General features: G+C 31.7%; 3 protein-coding genes across 5 annotated transcripts; 1 reads left to right on the top strand and 2 right to left on the bottom strand.

The window, feature by feature from the left end:
* The first annotated feature begins 337 nt into the window (after positions 1 to 337).
* Positions 338 to 20,472, top strand: LOC126775712 (uncharacterized). Of its 3 annotated transcripts, none has more exons than XM_050497797.1 (18): positions 338 to 569; positions 906 to 1,167; positions 5,297 to 5,428; positions 5,688 to 5,884; positions 8,408 to 8,549; positions 8,802 to 8,895; positions 10,280 to 10,459; positions 10,925 to 11,089; positions 11,685 to 11,850; positions 12,765 to 12,911; positions 13,438 to 13,653; positions 13,808 to 14,042; positions 14,119 to 14,253; positions 14,474 to 14,593; positions 15,229 to 15,418; positions 16,053 to 16,298; positions 17,752 to 17,940; positions 18,802 to 20,472. In XM_050497797.1, the coding sequence occupies exons 3-18, from the start codon at positions 5,298 to 5,300 to the stop codon at positions 18,970 to 18,972; spliced, it is 2,724 nt and encodes a 907-aa protein (XP_050353754.1). In that variant the 5' UTR covers positions 338 to 569; positions 906 to 1,167; position 5,297; the 3' UTR covers positions 18,973 to 20,472. The 3 variants fall into 3 exon arrangements, with proteins under 3 accessions (XP_050353754.1, XP_050353762.1, XP_050353771.1); XM_050497805.1 differs by having other exon boundaries at positions 338 to 574; XM_050497814.1 differs by lacking the exon at positions 16,053 to 16,298 and having other exon boundaries at positions 342 to 569.
* On the bottom strand, positions 2,464 to 4,870 carry LOC126775747 (GTP:AMP phosphotransferase AK3, mitochondrial). The gene has a single exon (XM_050497834.1). It carries the CDS (start codon positions 4,527 to 4,529, stop codon positions 3,876 to 3,878), a length of 654 nt encoding a protein of 217 aa, XP_050353791.1. The 5' UTR covers positions 4,530 to 4,870; the 3' UTR covers positions 2,464 to 3,875.
* Positions 20,473 to 20,718: 246 nt separating the features above from the next.
* LOC126777861 (COP9 signalosome complex subunit 6) lies at positions 20,719 to 26,106 on the bottom strand. The gene is made up of 6 exons (XM_050501107.1): positions 25,692 to 26,106; positions 25,488 to 25,619; positions 23,973 to 24,124; positions 23,405 to 23,570; positions 23,001 to 23,194; positions 20,719 to 22,400 (listed from the first exon to the last, which is right to left on the bottom strand). The coding sequence occupies exons 1-6, from the start codon at positions 25,933 to 25,935 to the stop codon at positions 22,260 to 22,262; spliced, it is 1,029 nt and encodes a 342-aa protein (XP_050357064.1). The 5' UTR covers positions 25,936 to 26,106; the 3' UTR covers positions 20,719 to 22,259.
* Between the last annotated feature and the right edge of the window lie 293 nt (positions 26,107 to 26,399).

The following is a 26,399-nucleotide window of genomic DNA, read 5'->3' as shown; positions in this document are numbered from 1 at the left end:
AGTGTATTTAACAGACATTGCAATCAAAGGCCTGCTTGTGAGGGTAAGCGCATGCGCTCTGTATATTATTGTGCTCTCCCTTTCTGAAATATAACTTTTCGTTCATATTTTATTTTGATGTGTTAACAAAAAACTTAATTATTGGAACAATCTATTTACTTTCGAATGAATTTTTAGTTAAATACAATATTTATAAATCACTAGCCCGCATCAAAAAGAAAATTTAAATTTTGTTTATATTAAGAGCTTGAAAATGACGTCTTTGCTGACGTAGAGGCACACTTATATATTTTATTTTACGTAACGTATTCGAAGTTTCACGGCATTACAGGAGGTCGCGGGGATGGGGTATTGAGCTTCGGACGTACGGCGTCGTAGGTCGTGACGCGACGCCGATGACGTCACTTGCGCGGGTGGAGGGTGCGACAACCGATCAGGGTAGTCGCCCCACAGTGAAAGTCGGCGTCAGTACGGTCCGTACCGACAACTAAATTACACGACGCGCTTACTATTTTCTCTATGTACGCCGAAAATATAACCTATAAACTTTTTGCAGCGTTATATCAGTGGTACAGTAAGATTATTTTTTTGCTTTAAATGTTAATAATTATTTTGAGTGAATTGTGAATATATAGTATAGCTTTTAATTTTATTATGAAATTAACACTTAAAATAAATTTAATTCGATTTTATCACATACTTAAACATAAATAAGATAAAACTATTGAGAAAAATATTCAATTCACTTCGTTTCATGATTTTCCTGGGTCATTTGTATTGGTAAATTTATAACATTAAAAAATAGAATACTTGTTATTATTATTGATACTAACAAGATGACTTATCAAAAGTATCCAAAGGGGATTCCTTTTATCTCAACATTTTTATTTACAATCTAATTTCAGCGCCAATGCACGAAAGCTGCTAAAAATAGTCGGGGTTCGCGCGCTCGCGTCGCCCGCAACCGGCTCTCGTTTTCACTACTCATACTATTTCTGTCTATAGAAAAGCTATAAGGTAATCTATGCAAAGGAAAGTAGATGGACTCCTGTGCAGACAATGAAAAAAGTGCGAAAAAAATACCGATAGTCGCGAAGCGACAGTGTCCCCTTATGTTGTTATAGTGCAGTGACTAAACTTAAAGTATAACGACGCACACGCTGAAAAGTGAGTAATCCATATATTCTAGCTGTTAGTCAAATGTATAAATTATATCTGTTATTATTATAATAGAAAAATATTGTAAATAAAATAAATATAATAAATACTTATTATCTGATATATATATATGATTAGATTTTACACCGAGTTACACTGACACACTTTCCTTGTTCGGCTACCCGTGACGACATCGATGTCATTGACATACCGCTGTGGAAATTATAAATATGCTTATAGAATATTATAATGTAATAATTCTTCTTTAAAAAATAATTCGAATAAGTTCATGATCTGCGATGAAAATTTCAAAATATTTAGAGTTTCTGTCCTGATTGGTTTAGCTACTTATAATATTATACTTATTCATCATTTTCAGATTGAAATAAAAATGTGTTAAAAAAATTCATGGCTTACATCTCTCAAACTTATTGCTAAAATATTGATAATTAATATTTTAGTAATTTTCAGATTGGTTTTTTTTTAATACGATGAAATAACAAGCAATACTAAATTCAAATATAAATTGCAAAATGGCAAAAGATTGAAAGTTTTTAATTATAAAGCCATTGAACTAAGTTTTTAATTTAAATATTAATATACAAAATAACATGTACTAAAGCTAAAACAATAAAAAAAACTATTTGCTTAAATAAAAGGCATTCGTAAATTTACATTCTATGTATATATTTATTTTAAATTTTCTACCAAGCTGAGAAATTATTTATACCATAAAAAAAAATCCGCAAGCCGAGCCCTCCATGTCATTTCCCACTTAACACGCTTAAATTAAAACACTCGTTTCAGGCCACATTTATAATAAAAAAATATTTTTCGAAGTATTTTACGCGAAATAAATATAGAAAATTTACTTCTCCGTATTTAATTTTAAATTGCAATAGGCAGAATATGTGTATTAATTTAGAAAAACGTCACGTTTTAGTCTTCGACCAATATACATATGTTATTTAAGTAGACGGGTCCTTGACATACAAATTGCCCAATAAAAACGAATCGAAACAATATTCAAAATCTCATTAAAAATCTAATCTAAATAATTAATCTCAACTTAGATTCGTTATGTTACTAAGTTATAACGATTATAATATAGTTGTTTGGATCGCTTGTAATATTAAGCGTATGTCTCGCATCCCATGCAAAAAAAGATTCAACTCAAACGAAGTAAAAGCTGCGCTCACTTTACAGACTTGAAAAATGCTTTGGCCTGTTCATTTATTTTGTATCCGTCCGACCAGGACGTTTTAGGTACCTAATGTCAAGATATTTTTTGTAATAAAAGCGCAATGAACACTTCATCAATAATTTTAATAATATAATAACAACAATCAAAGCCAAAAATTGTAAACAATCATGTACAAACTTTAATTTTGGTATACTAGCGGACGTCAAATCATTGGACATAATTAACAAAGCAAACTATTTGAATTCTAATACAATTCTAACAAAAAAAAATATTAATACATGTAAAATAATAACATTTAGCAACAGGTACGTTATCTTGTGCTAGTCTTACTATATATATCTATAATTAAATTGACTTTCTCCCACAACAAAACTCTAAATCAATATCACTAACAAACAACTCAAAATATTACAAAAAAACATTCAATTTTAATACTATGACAGAGTTGAATAACAAAAAATTGCACACACCCGAAAATATTACGACATTTTATATACCTATTGTTAGTTAATAATAAAAATTAAAAAAAAAATCCATATAACAACTTTTAAAAACAATAAAATTTGTTGCTCATATTATGTTTCTTGTACTCTAGATGCTGTAACAAATAACAAAGTTCATGTTTTACAATGACTAGTAGTGATAACAATAATTATATGCCAATATTTTAGTTATACTATAGCATAAAACTAAATATCTAAAAACAATAGACTTATAACTTATGAACACTACAGCTGTTGCCCCCCTATTACATTCTTAATGTAACAACCTGTAAATGTCCCACTGCTGGGCTAAAGGCCTCCTCTCCTCTTTTTGAGGATACGGTTTGGAGCTTATTCTACCATGCTGCTCCAATGGTTGGTGGAATACACATGTGGCAGAATTTCAGTGAAATTAGACACATGCAGGCACATGAAAATTCAGTGGTGCTTGCCCAGGATTGAACCCATGATCATCGGTTAAGTTTCACGCGTTCTTACCACTGAGCCATCTTGGCATACATTCTTAATGTGTATAAATTTTATTTATCACAATTACAAAAAATTTGCATCATCAATTTTACTAATTGTGATATGTCAACTATATTTTTCTTATATTTTATATTACAAAAATAACTTTACATAGCTACAAAACAGCTGAATTTGTAAATAGTTTTTATAAAAAATTTTTAAGTACAAAAATGCTTTTTATTGGAAGACCATTATTAAAAAATTATTATAAAACAGTATACAAGTTTTTAAGACAAAAGTATTTATAACATAAATTACCAATAGTTTGATTATATTTTCATGTACTATGTTAAATTATCAGATTTATAATTATTGTCAAATATTTTAGGTATTTTTAAAGTTGTTAATAAGATACATTTGTTCAGATAAAGTGCAGAGAGCCTTTTGTTTTAAATGAGATTATTTAAGGAACATATGCTTTTTTGTATAGTTTTGTGCTACATTTTATACGAAACCTAATATTTGTAGAATAGTTTAACGTTTTGATAAATAATATTCTTACACTATTTTAAAATAGGATCCAAATAAGCTGTCACTTTGGGCCAGATTTCATCTGATGTTCTCCCTTCAAATTCTTTGAGAATTCCTTTATCTTTATAAAATGTTATTACTGGTCGAGTTACACTCTCATATATTTCCAATCTTTTTTGCACAGCTTCTGGTTTATCATCAGGGCGCTGAATCAAATCTTCACCGGTTACATCATCTTTACCCTTCATTTTAGGTGTATTGAATCCTATATTATAAACTCTTCCCGAAGGCAAATGTACCCACCGATTTTTCACTCTATTGATAATAACTTCAAATGGCACAACTAAATTCAAAACTAGATCAACTGGTTGGACTTTCCAAAGAGCATTTGCCTGAGCCACTGTTCTAGGAAACCCATCTAGAAGCCAAGGTTTACTTTCAACTTTCCGCAATTCCGTAATCATAAACTTAATTATTACATCGTCAGGTACAAGTTTCCCTTCATTAAGGTATTTTTTTACTTCCTTACCTAATTCAGTTTGTTTTTCAATATGATCTCTTAACTTATCTCCACTAGATATATGTTCCACATTATATTTTTTCACAATTCTCGACGAAATCGTACCTTTTCCAGAAGCTGGAGCGCCTAATATTAAAGTTTTTAATATCTTTGCCCTAATAGTCATTTTCGCGTGAAAACTACAAAACGACCTTTGCTTCGCGTACTTTGATACGATGAATAAATATTATTACCTTGCTATCTACGTTGGCCTCGCTTACGTCCGCACTAATAAACTGTATCAATATTATTAATATGCTCTTCCCAACGTAGACCTACGTCATTTTGATAAAAATAATTAAAAATTAACTTATCATTCCAGTATTTCTGATAAGTATTTCGTTTGTAATTTAAATGTTTCGCTGCATTATTAATAAATTACGCTGACAGTTTCAGCTTAAATCATTGCTTAAAGTATGTTTGTAAAAAAATATATACAAATATAAATATAAAAACAACAATATTTAAATAAACAGCATTAGAAACACAACTGAGAGTTGCTTTGTCTGTCAGGAGTGTCAGATTGCACAACTGACAGCTATTATTGAAGCCGGCCAAATGTCATACGGTGGGAGAAATGCGTTCACTGTTGGCGCTCGGTTAAAATTATCTTAGATAAGTTTTTTTTAACTATTTCTATTAATTTCAAAAATTAATGACGAAATTACTACTAATTTGAATACATTTTATTATCTGAAATTGACTATATATATGTTTTATTTCATCAATAAAGAAATATTTTACGTGTTTGAATCTCTCGTTCTTGTAACGTTAAGATATAAAAGTACCGAATATACTAGTTAATACTAGTTCTTCATCCACAATATAAAAAATATAATATTGATTTATATTATGATTTTAACAGTAGGTATTTATTATTAATTTTATTTATAGAATGGCGCTTGTTATGTTACCATGCGACCTGCCATGGTGGACTTCTGTGCAACGCCATCTCAAACATTTGCTCGTGGCTTCCTCACCTGCAAAATTAATGGGCAGCATGCTTAAAATTCATGATATGTGCAAGTAAGGTTGCAACTTATAACATTTATCAATTTCTTTTTTCTATTAGTTTACAGCTGCATAACTATATTTGTTATGTATGGTCTTTATACGTATTTAATGTTATGTTTTCATGATTATTTTACTTAAAAGTAGTAAATAATAAAATAAAAATCGCTCATAATTAATTGTATTTATTATAAATAATTCTTATTTACATATTACTTATAATATAATGGTACCTATTTTTTTTTAATAAAATTAATATTCTCTCGTATCACAGTATTGGTATAGATCCTGATGACGACGTCAAAGACCCAGAACTTATGAAGGGGTTGGAAGAATTTATAGAAGAGGAAATGACAGAGGAGGAAAGGCGGAACTTTCTAGACAATACAATACGTATCATGGTGAACAAAGCACTACATTTAAAAAGATGGCGCCCACCGAAAGGACTCATGTTTAGTTTACAGCAACAAAGTAAGAAATAAATATATAGATCTATTAGTTTGCGCTACAAGATTTTTAATCATTGCTAATTTATAGACAATATTTATTATTATAATAGTCAATTATAAAGTTGTGCATGTGCAATTATATTTTTATACAAACAAAGACTATCATTCTCATTAAAAAAACTTTGATATATAAACCGATAAGTGAAACAATGCCGTAGCCTAATCTGTATTACCCTATACTTGATAGATATAACATAATTAAATAAGCACTTTGTCCGATATTCTAAAAATGTATCTATTCTCAACTCAAAATAACGCACGATTGGGGAATATCAGTCCCTAAAGAGAGCTTTAGGCTTAGTCCCAACTCTGCTCCTCAAAAATCGGTAATGTTGTCATTAAACTAGGACCAATGCAAATATTCCACATTTTTTAACTAACACAATAACTAAGCTAACGTAATATACATACATTTTTATAACAAGTAGGAGCTGAAAATATGCTATATACATACCTGATGGTAAATAGTTACTACTGCTCATAGACATTGGCGTTTTGGCTTAAGAAATATTAACCATTCCGTATATAGCCATTGCGCCAACAACCTATTCATCTAAGAGAGTTCCTGATACTGATGTTCCGGTTTGAAGGGTGAGTGAGCCAGTATAATTACAGGCAAAAGGGACATAACATCTTAGTACTCAAGGTTGGTGGCGATGTAAGCGATGATTAACATTTCTTACAGTACCGATGTCTATGGTCGTTGGTTACCACTTACCATCAGGTGGCCCATATGCTCGTCCGCCTTCCTATTCTATAAAAAAAACGGTATTACTAATTGTAATATATCAAAACTTTTATTTTGGAGCGATCACGTTTAGAAGAGTCATTCTGAATGTTGTGTTCTTAATGTTGATAGGCGAACAGTATTAATCATATAAAACAATACTTTCAATACAGATACGTGTTACATTTAAATTTAAACATATAATCTATCCTACAAAAAAGGTAGGAATTTTTAATATTATTTGGTTATTTATATAAAAACAAATAATAAATAAATAAAAACTGATATATGTACAGTCATTTTTATAAAATATAAAAATTAAAATACGCATTACAAATATACAATTGATCTCTGTTTTATTTGTCTTTGTTTTGTTATTATACAGCTTCTAGCCGTACCTATTGTAATATTAATACCACGTTTAATTCATTTTATACTTCCAGATTGTGTTTAATTTATTTTTATTTTTTTCCTTATTATTTTAGATGCTTACTGTCATTTTTGTATGTCGTGGTAACCTATAAGTATGGCAACTTTTACCCTTATACCTATTAATTTGTAAAATTTAATTTATAACTATTACTGTATGTCATGTTTGTGATCCTAAATAAATAAATAATTTTTTTTTTTTTATAGAATAGGAAGGTGGACGAGCATATGGGCCACCTGATGGTAAGTGGTCACCAAACGACCTTAGACATTGGCATTGTAAGAAATGTCAACCATTGCTTATAGCCAATGCGCCACCAACCTTGGGAACTAAGATTTTATGTCCCTTGTGCCTGTAATTACACTGGCTCACTCACCCTTCAAACCGGAACACAACAATATCAAGTATTGCTGTTTTGCGGTAGAATATCTGATAAGTGGGTGGTACCTACCCAGACGAGCTTGCACAAAGCCCTACCACCAGTAAAAGTATTTCTTAAATAACAAGATTTAGTTTTTGCATCATTGAATATATTCGAATACGTACGAGTATGTATATATATGCTTGTAAGCATTCAATATAATGTGTTAAAAAAGTTAAACAAAACCATTTTTATGAAATTAAGTAACGAAACGCACAGACTTTATATAGCTTTCGTTATTGTAATTTTCAGCTGCAAAAGCTTTCAAAGCTTTTTGGCATCTGTAGTATAAATAATATGTTATATTATTCGGCGACTAGGTACTAATAAACTGTCCCATGTCATATTACTATGAAAAAAATGCACATTAGTAATACAATATTTTATTACTATTACTCGTAGATATAATATTTAAAACGCAGTCGTTACATATTCTATAAAATACTGTATAGGATATCATTTTCTATTCATAGAATATATTTTTTCTGTCTTGGGAATGACAAAGGTATTGATGTATCTGCCTAACAGATATAAAACGTGCTGATATAATAATAATTAATAAATACACAATTGCAACGTATTTCTTATTATAAGTAATTAATGTAAAACACACATAATGAGTGGGTGGTACCTACCCAGACGAGCTTGCACAAAGAATTGAATATGAACTCAATGTGGACAATCTGTTATTCATAGGCAATATCTTACTTTATAAGTTCCTAAGGATAAGTACTAGTTATTTTATTACCCGTTGGTCTAGTTGCTACCTTTCTAGCTGCAGATCCCGAGGTACGAGATTCGAACTCCGAATCCGGGTCAGATAGGATATTTTTAATATTAGCCGGAAAGTAAGAATAGTGTACAATTTATTAACATTTTATAGGTTACAGAACATTTTTTTTTTCAGGTGATGTGACTGAACTTGATTATAATTTCCTTTCTTCACTCGTTGCTCACGCATTCTTCTCTACTTTTCCAAAACGCACGCTCAAAACACATCCAACGTTGCAAGATTTCAATTTTACGCATTTTTTTAAAAATTTACACAGGTACGTTATATATCTATTACAATTTAGACTTTACGTATTATTGCCGACACATTACATGTACGCAATAATATTCCTTAAGAAATTAAGTTTCTTTTTTTCTTCTTTTTCTGTCTTGTATCTACGCTAGTTGAAATGCAATATACACATAAAGTTTCACTTTTGTCATGTGTACGGAATAATATGTTGTACGTTCAAATTATTTCATAATAATTATTAGTTGTCAAATATATTGTTTTTTTTTTTTGGTTTCAGAAAATCGCAAAGAAATAAATTAAAAAGCTTGCTTCATTACTTCGAATGGCTAGATAAAAATAGCAACGAAGGATCCATTAAATTAAGTAGACAGGTAATGGTATCTTTACGATCAGATGTCCAATTAGTATGATCCATATTAGCTTTTACTTGCAATTTGTGATTGGTTTTATTCGATTATACCACGCTTGACCTTGAATATCATGTTTTATCTGTAGTGAAATGTGCTATGAGAAAATACGACATGTGTTTTCTCTTTATTATTTAATACAAATCAGAACTTACACGGATACTTAAATACAAAAATATAAGTAGTCCGTTTTAAAACTAAAATTTTGTAAATACTTCTGTTGTGTTTTTAATGATAGGTATAATCATGGTATTTTAATTTCTGAATTAACATATAAACATATTGCTTAAAAATGCATAGTATAAATATAATTTAAGGACTACGACGTATAATAAGAAAGATAGCGTCTGAAAAAGTTATTAAAAAAAAATAAAAAATACACATTTCTTTGTGTATGGATACTCTTTTTGATGAACTTGAAAATTATTTTACCTACTTCGATGAAGTCGGACGATTAACTTGTAGTAATCGAGAAATATCTATTTATTAATTACTATTTTATACATATATTTGTGCCTAATTTAGTAATTCTATACTGACCGGTATAGAAGTCTTAGATCGATAAGTTAAACCAAAATTTCTATTCTATAAAAATCAGCTTTCTTGATTCACAAGCATTTATACACATTTTTTTCCGACGTAATGATTTTACTGTCATTATAAAAATATAAAAAATTACTTAATTAACAAATTTGAAGCATTATAACGTCCTATTTGACCGGACCAAATCAATCCGTCTTTACTTTAATCCACTATCGATATTAAACATGAGCAATTCATATAACCATAAGTAGCAAAACGTCGGTCACTTAAAAGTGTAAAGTGTGTTGTTTTAAAAATAATTACAAAAAAACTTTAACAGACTAATAATTATTTCAGTGTTTTTAACAATATGAATTACAAAAAAATTTAAATGTATCTGAAACTTGCAATTCGTGGTCCGTGCGAAGTCAGAGAAAAATTTGTTAGTTTTTATATATTTTTTTAGTTTGTTAAAAAGTTGTTAGTTTTTTGTGTAAATTTCATAATATACAATATTACAATCCATTAGGCAACGTAAATAGAATTTGGCATATTACCAGTTTTTACATATAGCAATTTCTAGATAATCATTACAACTTGAGATTCATTACATTCTTAACTCTCATTAACATTATTAATAAACATCGAATTTCATTATACTCAGAAAAGTTTAAAATATTGTACAATTATTTAAAAATACGAATGATCATTTCATCCGTCTCATTTATTTATAAGACAGCATTCCGATCCTCACACCAATATATAAAAAACATAGCCACGGATCGGAATAAGACAAAATTAAACTATAAAAAATGTTTAAATCCAGGTTATGACATCAAAGCAGTGGTTGACAATAGAAGACTGGTTGGAATGTACACTTCCCTTGTGCAAGTTGTTGGTCAGGCACGAAGGTCGGCCCGAGCGCTGCGAGAACGATGAAGCGTTAAAAGTTTGCTTCGCATCTAGTCGTATTGGTGGTGATGCACTCCTTGATGGGGAGTCACAGGTGTGATTTACATATGAATTTTCAAAAGTTGATAATATCTGTTTATCATTCTCGGAAATCTTTAGTTTATCGTGATAGAAAATACCACTTCGTTAATAGCAGAATAGAAAAAAAAGGTGAAACAAGGCTTTTTGATTAGTTAAATTGGGGTACCACATGGTTCAGTGACCACACCCACAGACCCTTGCAATGTAACAAGTATAAACCATTTCTTACACCGTGCCTGTAAATACACTGACTCACCAACATTTGAACACAATACAGAAAAGCGAAAAAAAAAATAGAAAAATAAATCCCAAAAAATAAACCTTAGGCTGTTGCGCAAAGCTACAAAGTCCTTCCATTCATTCTATTGCAAAAAATAGCAATCATTATTTAGGCATGTAGATACAATGTCGGAAAAACTGATGAAGTTTTTCTGACATTTATTTACATTATCCTAATTTATAAAAATATGTTTTTTAGGAATCCCTTACAATGTTCATGATGCCGGAATTGCTACCCGCCATGCTTTCCGTTGAAGCTCTTGAAGACAACGAAGTTTTAAAAGTAGAAGGAGTTAGAATGTTTAGCAGAATTAGTGACAAACGACAAAAAAATAACGTGGAGCTACTTGATGAACCAAAAACGGTAATTTTTTTTAATTAATAAGATGATAATTGAACAGATTTATATTGAAAAAAGCTGATCAATCCATTTATCTATATATCTATACTAATATGATAAAGCGAATGAGTTTGTTTATTTGAATGCGCTATCTTTTTATCTTATTTTTTTTTTTTTTGAGCGGCGTTTAAACTATAAAAGTTACTAGAACTCTTAACAAACTATTGTTTATTGTATTTTATGTATAAACACAACAAATGACATTAGCTATGCTGAGTGTATTCACGAAAATGTGTATGAAAAAAGAGAAGCGGCAAATATGATCTGCACTAACATATTTAAAATCCAAATTTTCTTCAAGCCAATTACAAGATTATATTTTCTACTAACTGCGTTATCTTGTACACGTGTTCTACAAACCCACCTGAATGCATTGTTAGTACAGAACATTCTTCCCGTCTGTACTGGCCGTCGTCGCGTTTGGACTCTACTACCACTTACCATCAGGTGGAGTAGAGTCATTTGCCATCCCGGGGCATATAAAAAAAAATAAAAAATAAAAAACAAACAGGTATTTCTCTTCGATTATTTCTCATTTTCATCTAATCTAATCCTACAGGTTACAGTTTGCCTTATGGACGCTGAGGACTACAGCGCGCTGCCTCTTGGTCAATGGGAAGAAGACAATGTACTTCGAGAGCTAAACAAAAGTTTATTAGCTTTTCAACAAACTCCTATGAAATGTCGCGATTCTCAAAAACATGAAAGGCGACTATCACCTATTGGTAAGTGTATTATTGCTATTATTGGTATTTAGTCTTTGTTTATACACCTATATATATACTATTCTCGTATTAGTCGTTACTTAATTAACTGACATAGACCTTGCTCACGTTGAGGTGAACTTATGAAAGATATTAAGATGAGATCATAGACAATTTTTTGTACTTTTTATAGTTTTGACATATTCCTAACAGTGTATGTTTATAATGTTTTAATTACATTGATAACAATATAATATTTGAACGACCTCAAAAAAGTAATCCATTCCTTACAGTAAAATCGTAATATTTTTAGCCTTGGGACAAAAATTCCCAAAACCAAAAACTGGAACTAAAACATTTTTTTGGCTATCCTCTATTTAAGTACCTTCGGGCAATAAGTTCCTGGAGCATTGCATATACAATACAACTTCTGACAAGATTCGCTAAGATTGATTTAAGACGAAGAATAAATTGTTATAGTTTTCGAAACACCAAAAAATGTACATCATTTTTTAGGAAATTGTAACGTAACGAAAATTCGAAAAATAAATATGTTACGATTAAGGAATAAAATTTAGTGAAAAATTGTATAATATTTGATATCATTGATAAATGAAAAAAAAAATCTATTTATTAATTGAAACTTTACCCAACTTATCGTGCAGTTTTGTCAGCATACAAAATAAAAGCTCAAAAACTATATTATAATTCAAGCGTAATTAAAATTAACGGCACCCTTTGATGACGTCCAACCACGCCAGAGTGACATAACACCAAAAGTATGCAATAACTCTCGTCTAAAATTTAATAATCTAACGATAAACCGATGACGGCGCCACAGCCTCGCCGTCAGAATTATTTATTTAAATAACTTTAAATGGCCTCTCCTTGTCTCTATTTTTTAATAAAATGTATTTCCATATGTATATTTCCAGGTGAATTCTTCAGCCAAACACCACCAGAAGTTGAAACGACGGTTATGATAAAGCAAGCGTCTTCATCAAGTACGATAAACAGTATAAGCAGCAGGAGTCCATCGCCGCAACACTACACCGCAACAGAACTAAACTTGAATGACCCAAGTGAGCGATACATTTTAGAGAGAGAGTATTTAAAAGTAAAAGAAATAGGACCAGTCGCTGTTCACGGTTGATAAATGCTTACTCTCATTTAAAGGAGCTTTTTTTAGCTTAGAGCTTATTCCACCGTACTTGTTTAAGTCAAAACTGTAAATGGTATAGTAATTGTAAATGTCTTAGTGCAAGCCCATCTGGATAGGTACCACCAGCAATACATAGTATTTTTGTGCTCCAGTTTCAAGTGAAATAAGTCACTGTAACTACTGGAAATAGAGACATACGTCTTAATTCTGAAGGTTAGTGGCGTATTGAAGATGTATGGAATGGAATCATACAGCTCCAATGTCTATAAGCGATAGAGACCATTTACTATGAGTTGGCCCGTCTGCTCATCCACCTTCCTATTTTATAAAAAAAAAAACAATTATTTTTGTTTTCTTTTTAAAATAAATAACGTAAGACTACGTATGTCATTCGGTACTAAGTCTATAAAAAAGGAAACTTGGCGATACAATGTCGGTGTTTGCAGGTGTAGAGTTACAAAAACGTAAATGCTGGTTGTCTCCTGATGCTGGCACGTTAAATAACCGACGAGGTAGGTTCATCGTGCTAGGCTCGTCCGGCGAGTGTCTACCCGTCACCCGGACCGCACACCCTAACCTCGACACACAGGAAGACAGTCTCTATTCGAGCTGCAACTCTAGTGACGATGAATTCCACAGTGCCAATGATAGCTTCGATTATGGTAAGAGGACTAATAAATTTTCAAAATAACTTATGTTAAAGAAATACTGCAACTATTCATAGTATTAATAATTATAGTAAAAACATTGAAATATTAAAAGATTATTTATAGAAATTATACATGGATGAACTAAATGTTTTAACACTGAATGCAGGTAGCGAAGATGAGGGTAGAGGGGAAAGTGCACGTCCAAATTCATTCCAATATTCCAAAGAACTTTCTACCGAGGAAAGAAGAATTAGTTTCGCTGACAGACTGCGTGAAGCTCTCCGAAGGGAAGCTGAAAACTCTTGCACCACAAGCACCACTGGGGACTGGTCCACTGACAGTTCTAGTTATGCTGTCGGTATCAGCATATCTGGAGCTGAAGTTAATGACAATGACATCAGGTACATTTCACGCTCAAATTGGACCACTAATATTACCTTTTAATAGAGAAGATGATTAACAGTGTCTTCGATTTAGGGTAAAACGAGGCGGCTCCGTCGGATTCGTGTTAACGGAGAAAGAAAATTTGGAAAATGGCAACAGGCCACCTCGACTTCTTTCCAGGAAAGAAACTGGAAACAGTTCCAAGTACAGTTTTAGTACTGAATATACGTAAGTATTTTATTTATTTAAAAACCAACCGTGTAATTATTCTCAGTCTTAAAACACAGCTATACAAAGTATAATGTTTTGCGGTAGAATTTTTGATAAATGAATGAATAAACAAGACGAACTCATAGAAATGTCTACCACCAGTACATATTGATCGATGCCTCATTTTATTGCTCGATGCACCAGGTTGAGGATAAAGCTTTTCACATTTTTTTTACAGTTCAGAATTAGAAGAAGTTTATGAACAATTTAACCAGTGGCTGAATGATCCCATAGTGGATAACGATAGCTCAGAAAATAAAAATAGGGAACTGGACTCGCGAGATTTGGCTGTGATTAGGTAAGTATCAATATGAATAGAAATGCCCATTTGGGAATATTACCTCACTTCTTCAGTGTGGTTATGATTACAGCAATACATTACAGACAAGACAGTCGCTCTATCATATATATAGTCTATAACTTATAAGGCGGCAGAACCCGACGTTCAGAGTTCAAATCCCGGATCGGGTATATAAAAGTTATTGGGTTTTTGCCAAGTGGTTTTCAAAAACTACGCGGACTAAAAAACAAGACAATATTACAGAGCTGTTCACGGCGCCACCACCCCAGGCGGGCTAGCACGTAAAGCTGTTGATTGAATGTTGCCCTCATATCTAACTATGACAGTGTTATAGTAAAGTTATGTACGCGCACACACTTGATTATTATATCAGTAAAATGTGTTTTAAAAAGTAATTACTACTTATTCTAATTTATTTGATCCATATTAATTACTACGTCAAAAGCATACATATCTCTCTGTGAAAGAAGAAGGAAATAATGATCTCTTTTGTAATAAATTAAGAATAAGACGATGACAAAAGGAAGTAATATTAATCTTAGAATGGTATGAGATATTGATTGGGTAATTTTATTGGTGCAAACTTTAAAAAGTGATTTAGATATAAGAACGTCTGTTATTTGAACTTACAGATTCGCTGGGTCACTTTTGAAACGAACGCTGAGCGAGTCGATGGCGAGCGGCGGGGGCGACGGCGCGGACGCGGTGGAGCTGTACGGCCGCGACTCGCGCGAGCGCAGCGCGCCGCGCCGTCTCGCTCTCGCCGCGCGCTCTCTGTCCCTCGAGCTCGCGCGACATCGCCACCGTCTAGCCGCGCATTTGGTACGCACCACACTTGTATTGTATGCTAAACATTATATAGGCACGACGGTGTTCTTATTGGACTAACGCTCCTTAAGTTTGAACCAGTGATCTTCGTGTACATATTGTTCATGTATGTTCCAAATAGCTACAGACAGTCTTATTTAGGTAAAATATAAATGATGTCTCTTTGAAAATTTGGCCTCGTTTCATGACACTTAATAACTTATTCGGTACCTATAGATATACAAAATACGAAAATATTGAGGTCCCTGGTTTCAACTAATGAATTCCGTAGATGAATGTTAAATATTTTGCTTTTTTTAAATCATGGTAAATCATAATGTAAACGTATAAATAATAAAATTGCTTAAACCATTCCTTTTATGATAAACTGCATTTGTATTTATACATAATATTAAGAAATGACATTAGATAAACTTCGTCCATATTCACATACGAGTGAAAAATAACATTCAACTCGTAATATTGAGAGGATATTTTAATTAAAATAATGTGTAATTACTACTTATGATATTATATATATACCGCTATCTACATACTAGACACATAATGCCCACGCGATACCGTACGACAAATGAAATTAATGGATGGGCTTCGATAATAAAATTCATGGAGTGCAATATTTTGACAGAAACGTAAAGTAAAAGAATCGATACCAGAGGATTTATTAGAAACGAGTACAAACAACAATACAGAGAACGAATCAAATGATAACGAGTCGAGGTCCATCAGCTCCTCAACCGAAACTTGTTCGACGCAAGTGTCGAATCCGATTAACAGAAAGAAAAAGTTAAATTGGGTAGTAAACATGATAGTCGAAACGATAGAAGAAACGGTCGAATGCGAACCAGTCACGATAAAAATAAAGAAACCAAAGGTCAGACAGTCTGCCTGTCGCTAATTCTTGAAATAGATCTCTTCTAAACATATACTAACCATAGCTTGAATGCACTCGCTTGGTATGCGTGAAACTATGTAGCATGACTTTAAAAATATTATTTATATCAATTATTATATTATAAATATAATAAGCACTTTCTATCTAAAAATGCTAGACATATACAAATTCAAATTAAATAATCTAACAAGTATGTATATGTGATGTTCACGTTTCTTTACTTTTTACTTAATAAAAACTCATTATGTGTGTTTAGATTACATTAATTACTTATAATAAGAAATACGTTGCAATTGTGTATTTATTAATTATTATTATATCAGCACGTTTTATATCTGTTAGGCAGATAAATCAATACCTTTGTCATTCCCAAGACAGAAAAAATATATTCTATGAATAGAAAATGATATCCTATACAGTATTTTATAGAATAATGTAACGACTGCGTTTTAAATATTATATCTACGAGTAATAGTAATAAAATATTGTATTAATTAATGTGCATTTTTTTCATAGTAATATGACATGGGACAGTTTATTAGTACCTAGTCGCCGAATAATATAACATATTATTTATACTACAGATGCCAAAAAGCTTTGAAAGCTTTTGCAGCTGAAAATTACAATAACGAAGGCTATATAAAGTCTGTGCGTTTCGTTACTTAATTTCATAAAAATGGTTTTGTTTAACTTTTTTAACACATTATATTGAATGCTTACAAGCATATATATACATACTCGTACGTATTCGAATATATTCAATGATGCAAAAACTAAATCTTGTTATTTAAGAAATACTTTTACTGGTGGTAGGGCTTTGTGCAAGCTCGTCTGGGTAGGTACCACCCACTTATCAGATATTCTACCGCAAAACAGCAATACTTGATATTGTTGTGTTCCGGTTTGAAGGGTGAGTGAGCCAGTGTAATTACAGGCACAAGGGACATAAAATCTTAGTTCCCAAGGTTGGTGGCGCATTGGCTATAAGCGATGGTTGACATTTCTTACAATGCCAATGTCTAAAGGCGATTGGTGACCACTTACACATCAGGTGGCCCATATGCTCGTCCACCTTCCTATTCCATAAAAAAAAGAAATAGTTTGTGAATGTTTTAATGTATAAAAAAGTTATAGTTATAAATACAACTAAAAAAAACTTGGTGCTAGAAAATAACGATTTATCTTGCCGAACCAACTATCGTTTAATTCTCAAAACGATATTACAATATCTTATTTCAAGATGATTATTTTTAAACGAACGGTATGAAAAAAAATCTACTCAGTCTAAGCTTGCTTTCGAAAAGTTTTCGTAACTATTCTAAAATATCCAATAATAATAAATTGATAATTGCATTATAACATAAATATAAAGGAATGTAATATAAATCAAAGTTGGCTTAACGTAATATGATATTAATATATATTTTTCTAGCTAAACCAACTAGCTCATAAGATAGTAACGGGCGGGTCGTGTCGTCCCGTCGCTACCGGCAACTGGGGCTGCGGGCACCGGCAGCGAGGACACCCGCAACTCAAACTACTGCTACAGTGGTTGTCTGCCAGTGTGGCTGGCGTGCCAGCGCTCATCTATTACACATTCGGGAATGATAAATTGTTTAAAGTAAGTGCTAATAGTTTTGGAAACTAGGAATCTAGTTCTATCAATTTCAATTTTTAATATGTTCATTTTTCATATAAATGGTCATAAAAATGATAATACTATTTTCCTATATTGTAGACTGAATATAAGGATAAATATATAAAAATTAATTGTAACTCAAAGTGTATAAAAAGTGTATGAAAAATATCAAATTAATCTGTTTATCAAAAAAATCCTATTAAGCGTATTAAGGTTAATTTCATCTGGGGTTTCCAGGCCTCCAAATTAAGCCGGGCAGAGTTAAATTTATTGGATGCGTGTCCGAACAAATTAGACAGTATTCAGGCTGGCTTTTGTTTGGCTTTTAAAATTTGACCAGGGATGATAATTGAAAGCATTCGACGTGTAAAGAGATTTACAATTAAATTATGAATTAAAGCTCATCTGCCAAGCAAGAATATTATACATTTATATTTTATTTAGTTAATTAGTGTTTTGAGTGATTTTGATCCATTGCAACAACAAAAATCCGTAATAATCAGGAGGTCTACCCAGCTATTCGATTGTAAGACCTGGCAACCCCCATTTTCAGATATAGGGTATATCTGTAATTTGCGCCATTCTGGCAAGGCAATTAATGGAACCCTTATTTCATATATTTCGGTAGAATCTTTTTCGGGTGAAGACCTATCTGAGATACTTAACTTTGATTGATGAAGATTACACTATAAGCTATGCAAATTAATACGTATGCAGAACAAAATATAGAGGTTTAATAATAGATCGCTATCGTTTATATCCTATATTATATATATGCAACATCCACAACAGTGTACTATAAATAAAGATTAATGTAATTATATGTTATTTTTAATGTTACAGCTGGACACATTGGTAAGGGTGCTTACAGATAGAAAATGGACAGTTGGTCAGCTGTCACGAGCCGTTCTTAAATTTTCGCGGCAAACTCTACACGAACCGCACGTCATTCCCGATAATCATTCACTCTTCGATGAACTAATCGGTATCGAAAAAGTTCCGGATAATTTTTGAATCGTCTTCTATTTCACATTTATTGCAATTTGTATCGGCATTCTAAATTCTATTCACACTATAATGGTACATGATGATTTTTATGATAACCGTTTGTTTATTGAAAGAATTATTTAAATTTTTTATTAGCAATAGTAACAAATTCTTTGTTAACAACACTAAAAACAGTCAAAACGTCCAAAAATTTAAATTTGCTAATTATATCATCATAATTTTAATATTTAAATAAAATATCAATAAACTTCAATTATTCTTACATTTAATATAAATTTATATTAGAAATGTGAGAGTAATGTTTATTGCTTCTTACAAATTTACTGAATTACATAAACGTTAGTGAAATTCATTATTGAAATAATAATGAATTTGATTACTTTTGCTAATAGTAAATGTGATACATTCACACTATGGTATTTATGTTATCTGTAATCGAAGAGAATAAATGAGAATGACATACATTCTCATTTTACAGACACATAGTAGAGCCGAAATGGCTCAGTAAAAATAGAACGTCGATCTTAGCCTAAGATTGCGAGTTCGGGCGAGCACATGTTGATTTATCATTTTCTTTATTTGTTTGAGTTTATAATCCATCTCGTGTTAGGCTACAAAGGAAAACATCGCGAGGAAACCTGCATGGTCTGATTACATTCTTCCACATGTGAACAAGCTTCACATTCAGAGGAAATGAGATGTTTGCAGCAGTGAGCCTGTACGGGCTGACATAGTATATTTAAATTTTTTCGCCTGGTATTACCCGAGCTCAATATAATAAATAATTACATCTTTCGATGCATTTATTTCAAATATCGTAATTATATTATTATTATAAACCTTAGAATACATAATATTAAAAAAACTAATTATGTGATTATGGCAGCTGTGGCTTAATTATACGATGTTTGTGCAATTTGAAGTAGATTAAAATAAAAACTACTTAAAAGCAATATTATAATTGAAATTTAATATTTTTGTACAAATAATAAGTACAACTTGCGTGTAACGATTTATATCGTAGGATTTTTATGAAGTTATTTGAAATAATTAACTTGTTAAAAAAAACTTTAAATAAAAATTTAATACACGTACTTTAACCTAATTTTAAGTCATTTTAATAAATCTTATTGACCTACATCCATACCCTCTTCTAAAGAGTATTCGAATTATCTCACCATTCATTTCAAGATACGATTGAGAAACGGAATATTTATAACAGATGAAATAATTAACTCGATAATATCGTCTTATATTTGTCAATTTTTTAACATTAAAACCATCGAAAAATGACATTATTTTATATAGTTGTAATATCAAACAAACGGGCATGTTAGTACTATCATTGAAAGTGTGTTACATTCAAAAGGTCTTCCATAGCATGAATCTCGATGTGTCCAAAGTTTGTTAATTTTGTGTAATTAATTGAAATAACCAAACCAGATGATGCCAATAAAACTTTGGGTCATAAGTAAGTGTTTTATTATCCTTTCCTTGCAATACTTAAATAATCTCTATATTTTAATAAACAAAGACAAAACATTTGTCAACCGACTTCCTTTTTTTGTAGTTGTTGACGAACTTCAGTGTCATCAATAAAATAAAATATAAATAAGAGTAATAAAAAAAATCGAAACATACAAATTCATGTGTTTTCATCAAAATATCAATAATGATTATGATCGAATTTCGACCGTTAAGTGTGGTTAAGTGAACATTAGTAATTACAACACGTCGAAATAAAATGCTATGTTTATTTTTATTATGATTTTAATAATCTAAAAAATTTACATATCCAGTTACATACATACATCAAATGCGTCATTAACCGGCCCATTTATGTTAATGGCTTTTTTGTTTTTACAAACATAAAAAATACACATATTAACAGTTTTAAGACCTCTTGAAACTATGTGTTTATGATATTTGACTAAACACCGACATTTGACAAAATCCATTCCAAATCAGTCGGATAATGTTTAGTGCCCTTCAATAAATATTGCACATCGACCTATGAAAAGAGACAATCAACTAATTTCGGCATGGTAGAGCGTTATCTCTGTCGCACAAAACACTAACAGTCCGGTGTCTATTAGGAGTTGTAAAACAATTATGAATTTCTGTGTCATTGAATAAAACACACCATTTTTTTATACATATATCTGATCAGATATAGCATTGTTTACAACGTCATATTGTAGTTGTTTCCTTTTAATTTTACATACATAACAAACACCTTTAAAATTCCCAATTTCTTCCATTTCAATATCTGTGCTCTAAACCGCTGATATAAACATTATCTTTTTATTTTATTTTTCTACAAGTTAAAGACAGCATTTATATAAAAAAATTTGTATTTTATTCAATTACAAAGAAACTCATAATTGTTTTACAACTCCTAATAGATACCGGATTGTTAGTGTTTTGTGCGACAGAGATAACGCTCTACGAAGGCGAATTGATTGATTGTCTCTTTTCATAGGTCGATGTGCAATATTTATTAACGTGCTCTATGTGATCCATTTTTATGTTTACGAACAAAACTTACATCCTATTTGAGGCTTACGTTTTGTTCTTATAATGAACGCATTCATTATTTTTCATTCCGTTTCACATTATGACATTTTTACAATGGAACGTGACTAACGGTTAGTTTTTAAAACGGACATTTTATTTAACTGCCTTGTCAACACGAAGTCCGCAAGAAGTACATTCGATTACGGATTGGAGATATACATTGTCTTTTTAAACATTATTTATTAGACTAGAGTAATATAATATTATTGTTGCCATCTGAATTTTTTCGTTTGGAAACGGCTTAATAATTCATTTAAAAAAAAGTCAGAGATTGCAAAAATTTGTGACGCCTGCTATTCCGATTTGCTTCCGATTTGCTCGGATTAACATAAAATTAAAAAAATAGATATCCATCATGCCCGCAACATTCGCGATTGCAATTTAGGTCACATTAGTTACTAATATTAATTCTAATATGCGAGACTTTTCGATATTCCATAATGAATACAATCCCTAACAAATTTCAACCTACACTTTATTATTTTTTTTTTAATTTACTGAATAAGCAACTTAAAAATAGTTTATTCTGCAAGGAGTTCTTTAGGTTAATAAGTTGTAAACTTGTAGATAACACGGGTGATGAGTTTTTTATTAAAATTTCAACCAACGTTGACAAATAAAAAATATTTGTAGACAGTTGAAACCAATGTAATCTTCCAAACATCCTATAACACACAGCCTAATTTAACTTTTAATGTTTAATATTAGAGTCCGCCCTAAAAGAAAAGTCCCCTCATGCGGCGTCCCATACCCTGCCTGTCGTACAAAACATTGAACCTGTTCACGAGTTGGTTGATCGCGTTACAGCCCTTCGTGATCGTACCCAGGTAAGTCATAAGCGCCACATCATTACATTGCTGAAACGAGAGAGGAAATCATTATTAAACTAATTTGTTTACTGAAAAGTTTAATACAAATCGCCTTAAATTACAAAAAAAAGGTAAAAATTTAACTTTAAAATTTCTTTAAATGTACGTTTCGAATAAAAACACATTTTTAAATATCAATGTGAAAATAGTCATTAAAATCGGTTCATAAACGGAAAAGATAAAAGCGAACATACATATAAAACATACATATGTTTAAACAAATTTACTGGTGGTAGAGCTTTGTGCAAGCTCGTCTGGGTACCACCCACTCATCACATATTCTACTGCAAAACAGCAGTACTTGGTATTGTTGTGTTCCGGTTTGAAGGATGAGTGAGCCAGTGTAATTACAGGCACAAGAGACATAACATCTTAGTTCCCAAGGTTGGTGGCGCATTGGTGATGTAAGCGATGGTTAACATTTCTTACAATGCCAATGTCTATGGGCGTTGGTGATCACTTACCATCAGATGGCCCATATGCTCATCCGCCTTCCTATTCTATTTAAAAAAAAAAGTATATTGACGTCGTTTAATAATAAACGATGATAAAATATAAAGTTTATATAAAGCAACAAGTTCAACGTACATTATAGAAGTGAGTACGGAATTGCTGAGAAGTCAGCAGTGGAAGTCGGTTAGAGAGCGCTCTCGCTTCTCTCAGGAGCGCCGGCCGCGGCGGCAGCGCGCCGTCGCGGATGGCGCGCACAGTCGCCAGCACGGCTCGCACGCGGGACACCAACATCTTTATAGCCGATCTCTGAGCCGTTAGATGCTCCGCAACTACCATATATATTATTTTTATTTATAAAAACGTTAAATAAATTATGATATAGTGTGTGTGTACTTTGTTTTTGTGTGTGAAAATATTAAAAGCGCTATTTATCACATGTATTTACGTTTGTATGAAATGTATGTATGTATGTATTTACGTTGATATGAAAAATGGCTGTGAATACGTAAATCTAGAAATGATGTAAAAAAATTGTATACCCAAGCTATTAAGTGCCGCTTCGCCTGATGACACTCTCGCTACATGATCAACACCAATCCTTTCAGCTTCCTCAGCAGCTAAAGTGTATGTCAGAGGTGCAAGAAGCATAGTAGCCCGTCCATTCACCACATCTATTACCGACTCGTACAATACTACTGGCAATTGCTGAAAAGATTAATAAGTACTGTTTTAACACTTTTTTTAGGTAAAATTAATTATATTCAGGCGGACTGAAAAAAGGACCATCTGATGGTTAGTAACCACCACCACCCAGAGACATTAAAGCCAGAAATTAACTATTCCTTACATCGCTAATGATAGTGGCTCATCACCTTGGAAACAACGAAGTTATATCCCTTGTGCCTGTATTTACACTGGCCCACTCGACCCTCCAATTGAAAAACAATAATACTACTATTTAGCAGAGGATTAATGGATGGATGAATAATGGAATGGATGCTAACTACCAACACGGGCTGGCATAAAGCATTAGTCATTACCACTAAGTAAAACCTTTACTTGTTTACGTCGGTACATCGACGCAAATTAAAAAAAAAATCTACTCACATCGCCCTTCCTTCCGGCTGGATTGAGCATCAACATCACTGGGCACTCATTAATATCACAAATTTGTCGATGCACAGCTATATCCCTCTCTGTTGGAGTGTCTCCAGTAGTATACCAACCCAGAAAGTCCATGTCTGAGAATACTTGCTTAACTACAAACATCAAACTAATTAATATATATTTAGTCTACGAAATATAAGTTCTTAACTACTCAATAAGAAACATATTTCTACTTCTACATGTGTCGGTACCATATTTGCCTGTAAAATTAGTATGATAACCTGTATGTAAGTTAATGTAGAATTCAAAGGAATACAAACACTGGTTGATAGACATATATTTGAACATGTCTCTTTCCAGGCAAAATACATGTGCTTCTTGAGTTTTGAAGTGATATAATCGACGACATACATTGATGAAGGTGTTATGTCGCATACATCAGAGCGTCACGGTAGCATGCGAAAGCGATCCAGTGGCGCTCCTCGTTAAGACGGAAAGGGTACCGCTGGTTTTTTAGTGGGTATTCCGATGTTCGGGGCGCACTCGGCGCCTCGGACACCGGCGAGCCCCACATACCCCCCCACTGTTCCCGTGGGGAAACGCGTAACGAGTTTTTCCAGCGATAAAAAAGGGTGTTATGTCGCATTTTTAAAATCTTTATATTTGTGACAATCAATGAAAACCTATGACTGAATGGAACCACTATACACATAATGGTACCTTCAAGTTGCACATTTTAAATGTTTAAAAGTTATAAACATTATGGATGAATGGCATATGTACATGAATAAGTAATCAACTCAAAAACATAACTGCCAATTACTTAAATGCATCTTTTTTTTATCACAACACCTTTCCACTTATGTCTTTAATTATATTCTCAAATTAATCAACGACTAGAAAAAAATCTGTGAAAGCACTACAAAATGTAGTTATTGTTTAGAAATATATAAAAATTACCCATCTATTATCTGTATAACATAACATCTTTCATAACATAACATAACATTCTTGAGATGCGATTTATGTATTACTAATATTTACTTTTAAATTATTAATTTCAATTGTGTTCATTTATTATATATATACTTATACTTCATATACACAGAAAAATATGTATGCATAAAAATATGGATAAGCATACAATATAATATACTTCATCTATATAAGTAAATAAAATTAAAGTTTCTGTCTATGGCCGGCAAGGCGGAGGCGGCTAGTGCAGAATATTCTTCCCGACTGTACTGGGAGTAGTCACATTTGGACTCTCCACTTATCATCAGGTGAAAAAAACTCCCTCATTTTAAGGTAATATGGCTATTTTTGCGAGTTACCAAAACCAAAACAAAAATTTTTTGGCAATGTTAATCTCTATTATGAATCTACAATTTGCCAATTTTAAAGAATTTTTGTCTCAAACTGAATTACACACTAGAGAAGTTGTGGATTTTCTACTTAATCATATTTAAAATTTATTGAATCAAGACAAAACACCAAAGAATATCAAATACTTACATTGTTCTTCTTTTAAGTTATAGTAATCTCTATCTATAATTATATCACCATCAATGACACTAAAAACTAATTCAAATGAGTTCATGACTTCTATGTTCCGACCCTTTTGTTTGCCGATGAGAGCTCCAATTACTAAACAAAGAAAAAACATGTAAACACACAAGAATCACAATATATAATTATTAAAATGATTAATTGACTTACCAGTTTGTGGTGAACCCTCTTGTGCTCTTAACCTAGTCCAGTGTTCAGAAACATTCATAATGACTAAAGGATGAAGGGAGACAGTAACGGAACCAGACGTAGCGGTAGTTACCACGACACTTTTAGGGTTCCCAGCAGTTGAAGGAGCGGGAGACGTGGGATTTGGCAAATCAACCGGCGGTCCCGATGAAGCACTTTCTACTTCTACCTCCATCTCAAAATCAATTCGATCTGCGCTAGACATGGCTCTATGATTACCTTGTTATACAAATTTCCTCAACAGCGTAAACATATAAATGAAATATTTAATGAAAACAGTTAATATTTAGCACATAATATTAGCACTGTTTAGTATTTTCTTAATTTTCTTTAACTGAAGTTTACTGAACTGAAGTTCAATAACTTGAAGTTTATAATTTTTTAACATTCACATTTGACATTTAACAATAGTTAAATTGACGTTTTGACAATCGTAGATCTCGTCACAGATTAATTAGTAAATAGATATAAAATAAGAATAGGATCAGTTATACAATTTATAATTTAAATGCTTAAAAAATCAATCAATCGTTTTTGATTAAAAAGTTTTTCCAGAATAAAAAAATAATAAATAACAATTTTCTTTAACTTTTATTTATTTACTTTGATTTTTATTTTAATAAAAGATTAAAATTTGCATATTTTCACTTTTAATTCTATAATCTTTTT

Source organism: Nymphalis io, chromosome 2, assembly GCF_905147045.1.
Source record: "Nymphalis io chromosome 2, ilAglIoxx1.1, whole genome shotgun sequence".
Lineage (NCBI taxonomy): Eukaryota > Metazoa > Arthropoda > Insecta > Lepidoptera > Nymphalidae > Nymphalis > Nymphalis io.
This window is presented reverse-complemented; position numbering and strand designations above follow the sequence as displayed.

Bases quoted from the DNA above. Each gene is read 5' to 3' on its own strand.
- LOC126775747 (XM_050497834.1), bottom strand. From the start codon at position 4,529: ATGACTATTAGGGCAAAGATATTAAAAACTTTAATATTAGGCGCTCCA.
- LOC126775712 (XM_050497797.1), top strand. From the start codon at position 5,298: ATGGCGCTTGTTATGTTACCATGCGACCTGCCATGGTGGACTTCTGTG. The intron at 5,885-8,407 runs GTAAGAAATAAA...TTTTTTTTTCAG, and splicing joins GTTTAGTTTACAGCAACAAA to GTGATGTGACTGAACTTGAT. The intron at 12,912-13,437 runs GTGAGCGATACA...CGGTGTTTGCAG, and splicing joins ACTAAACTTGAATGACCCAA to GTGTAGAGTTACAAAAACGT.
- LOC126777861 (XM_050501107.1), bottom strand. From the start codon at position 25,935: ATGTCTAGCGCAGATCGAATTGATTTTGAGATGGAGGTAGAAGTAGAA. The intron at 23,571-23,972 runs GTGAGTAGATTT...TAATCTTTTCAG, and splicing joins CAGCCGGAAGGAAGGGCGAT to CAATTGCCAGTAGTATTGTA. The intron at 23,195-23,404 runs GTATACAATTTT...TATATATGGTAG, and splicing joins AGCGGCACTTAATAGCTTGG to TTGCGGAGCATCTAACGGCT.